We start from the raw sequence: 1442 nt of genomic DNA on the forward strand, positions 1-1442 counted from the left end.
ATATAGTGGCTTCTGAGAGGCGGTTGATTGCATTTAGTGATATAGCAAAGCGTTTGGACTTGGGTTCTAATAAACTTGTTTTAGATGTTCCTACTCGATGGAATAGCACCTACTTGATGTTGAAGACTGCAATTAGGTTCAAGGAAGTGTTTCCTAGATACCATAGAGTAGAGCAAGCTTTTCTGTGGGTGGTAAGTCCTGAACAGTGGGATAAGGTTGAGAATGTGAACCAAGTTTTAGCTGTTTTCAATGATGTGACCAATGTTGTCTCTGGAAGTGACTACCCTACATCCAATCTGTTTTTACCTGAGGTGTGGAGAATGAAAGAAATTGTGGATATTAAGGCTGGGGATAGGAATGAATATATGAGATTAATGTCAGCTAAGATGAGTGATAAATTTGATAAGTATTGGGGAGAATCTAATATGGTGATGGCCTTAGCTGCTGTGTTGGATCCTAGATACAAAATGAAGTTGATTAGGTTCTGTTTTCCTATCATTTATCCACTTGATACGAAAGGTGATAACATAAAGGGGGTGTTGAGTACTTTGAAAGAGTTGTTTGAGGTTTATGTTGCTGCCCATAATGCATCTATCATTCAACAACAAGTAGCTGCTGAAGTCAGTGCTGCTACTACTTCAGTTGCCTCTGTTACAGAGGAAGTTTCTGGTGGCAGATCACGTTTTAGGCAACATGTTAGAAGCAATGACATCATCCGGCCCATAAAAACAGATTTGGATGTTTATCTTGAAGAAGATGTATTCATTTCTGATAGTGAGCATGGTGAAGATAGTGATGCAAACTTTGATGCTTTGGGATGGTGGAAATCCAATGCCTTAAAGTACCGCATCTTATCTAAGATGGCACGGGATGTATTGGCTGTTCCAATCAGTACAGTTGCTTCAGAATCATCTTTCAGTGCGGGTGGTAGAGTTATTGAACCCCATAGAGCATCATTATCAATTGATACTGTTGAGATGCTCCTATGTGGTGCAGATTGGGTTAGAGCACTTCATGGCATTAAGAAAAAATCTCGAATACCTGTAAGTTTATGATTCTGTTATTTTATTTATTTCCATTTTCCAAACTCTTTTTTACTTATAATATCTCCTTATTAACTTTGTGGTTGTGTTTGTAGAAAATGGTGGAAGTGGAATTGCCAAATGTGCCGTGAATGCTTGTTTCTCATTTCTGTGAGGTTATGATTCTGTTATTTAATTTATTTCAATTTTTCAACCTCTTTGTTACTTATAATTTCACCTTATTAACTTTGTGTTTGTGTTTGTAGAAAATGCTGGAAGTGGAATTGCCAAAGTTGCCTGAGTGCTGTTTTCTCATTTTCTGTGAGGGATTCTCTGAAAAAACTGAATCTGTTTACTATTTTCTTATGCTTATTAAATATGTAATTTGAATGCCACATTTTATTTTGATGTTATATTCTG

General features: G+C 36.8%; 1 protein-coding gene across 1 annotated transcript in view; it reads left to right on the forward strand.

The window, feature by feature from the left end:
* LOC132191773 (zinc finger BED domain-containing protein RICESLEEPER 1-like) overlaps nucleotides 1-1174 on the forward strand; it is a 1466-nt gene extending 292 nt beyond the window's left edge. The window contains exons 2-3 of the mRNA XM_059606865.1: nucleotides 7-1043; nucleotides 1139-1174. Of these exons, the coding sequence (XP_059462848.1) occupies nucleotides 7-1043; nucleotides 1139-1174 (1073 nt within the window). The remainder of the gene's footprint in view (nucleotides 1-6; nucleotides 1044-1138) is intronic.
* The last annotated feature ends 268 nt before the right edge of the window (nucleotides 1175-1442 follow it).

Source organism: Corylus avellana, chromosome ca9, assembly GCF_901000735.1.
Source record: "Corylus avellana chromosome ca9, CavTom2PMs-1.0".
Lineage (NCBI taxonomy): Eukaryota > Viridiplantae > Streptophyta > Magnoliopsida > Fagales > Betulaceae > Corylus > Corylus avellana.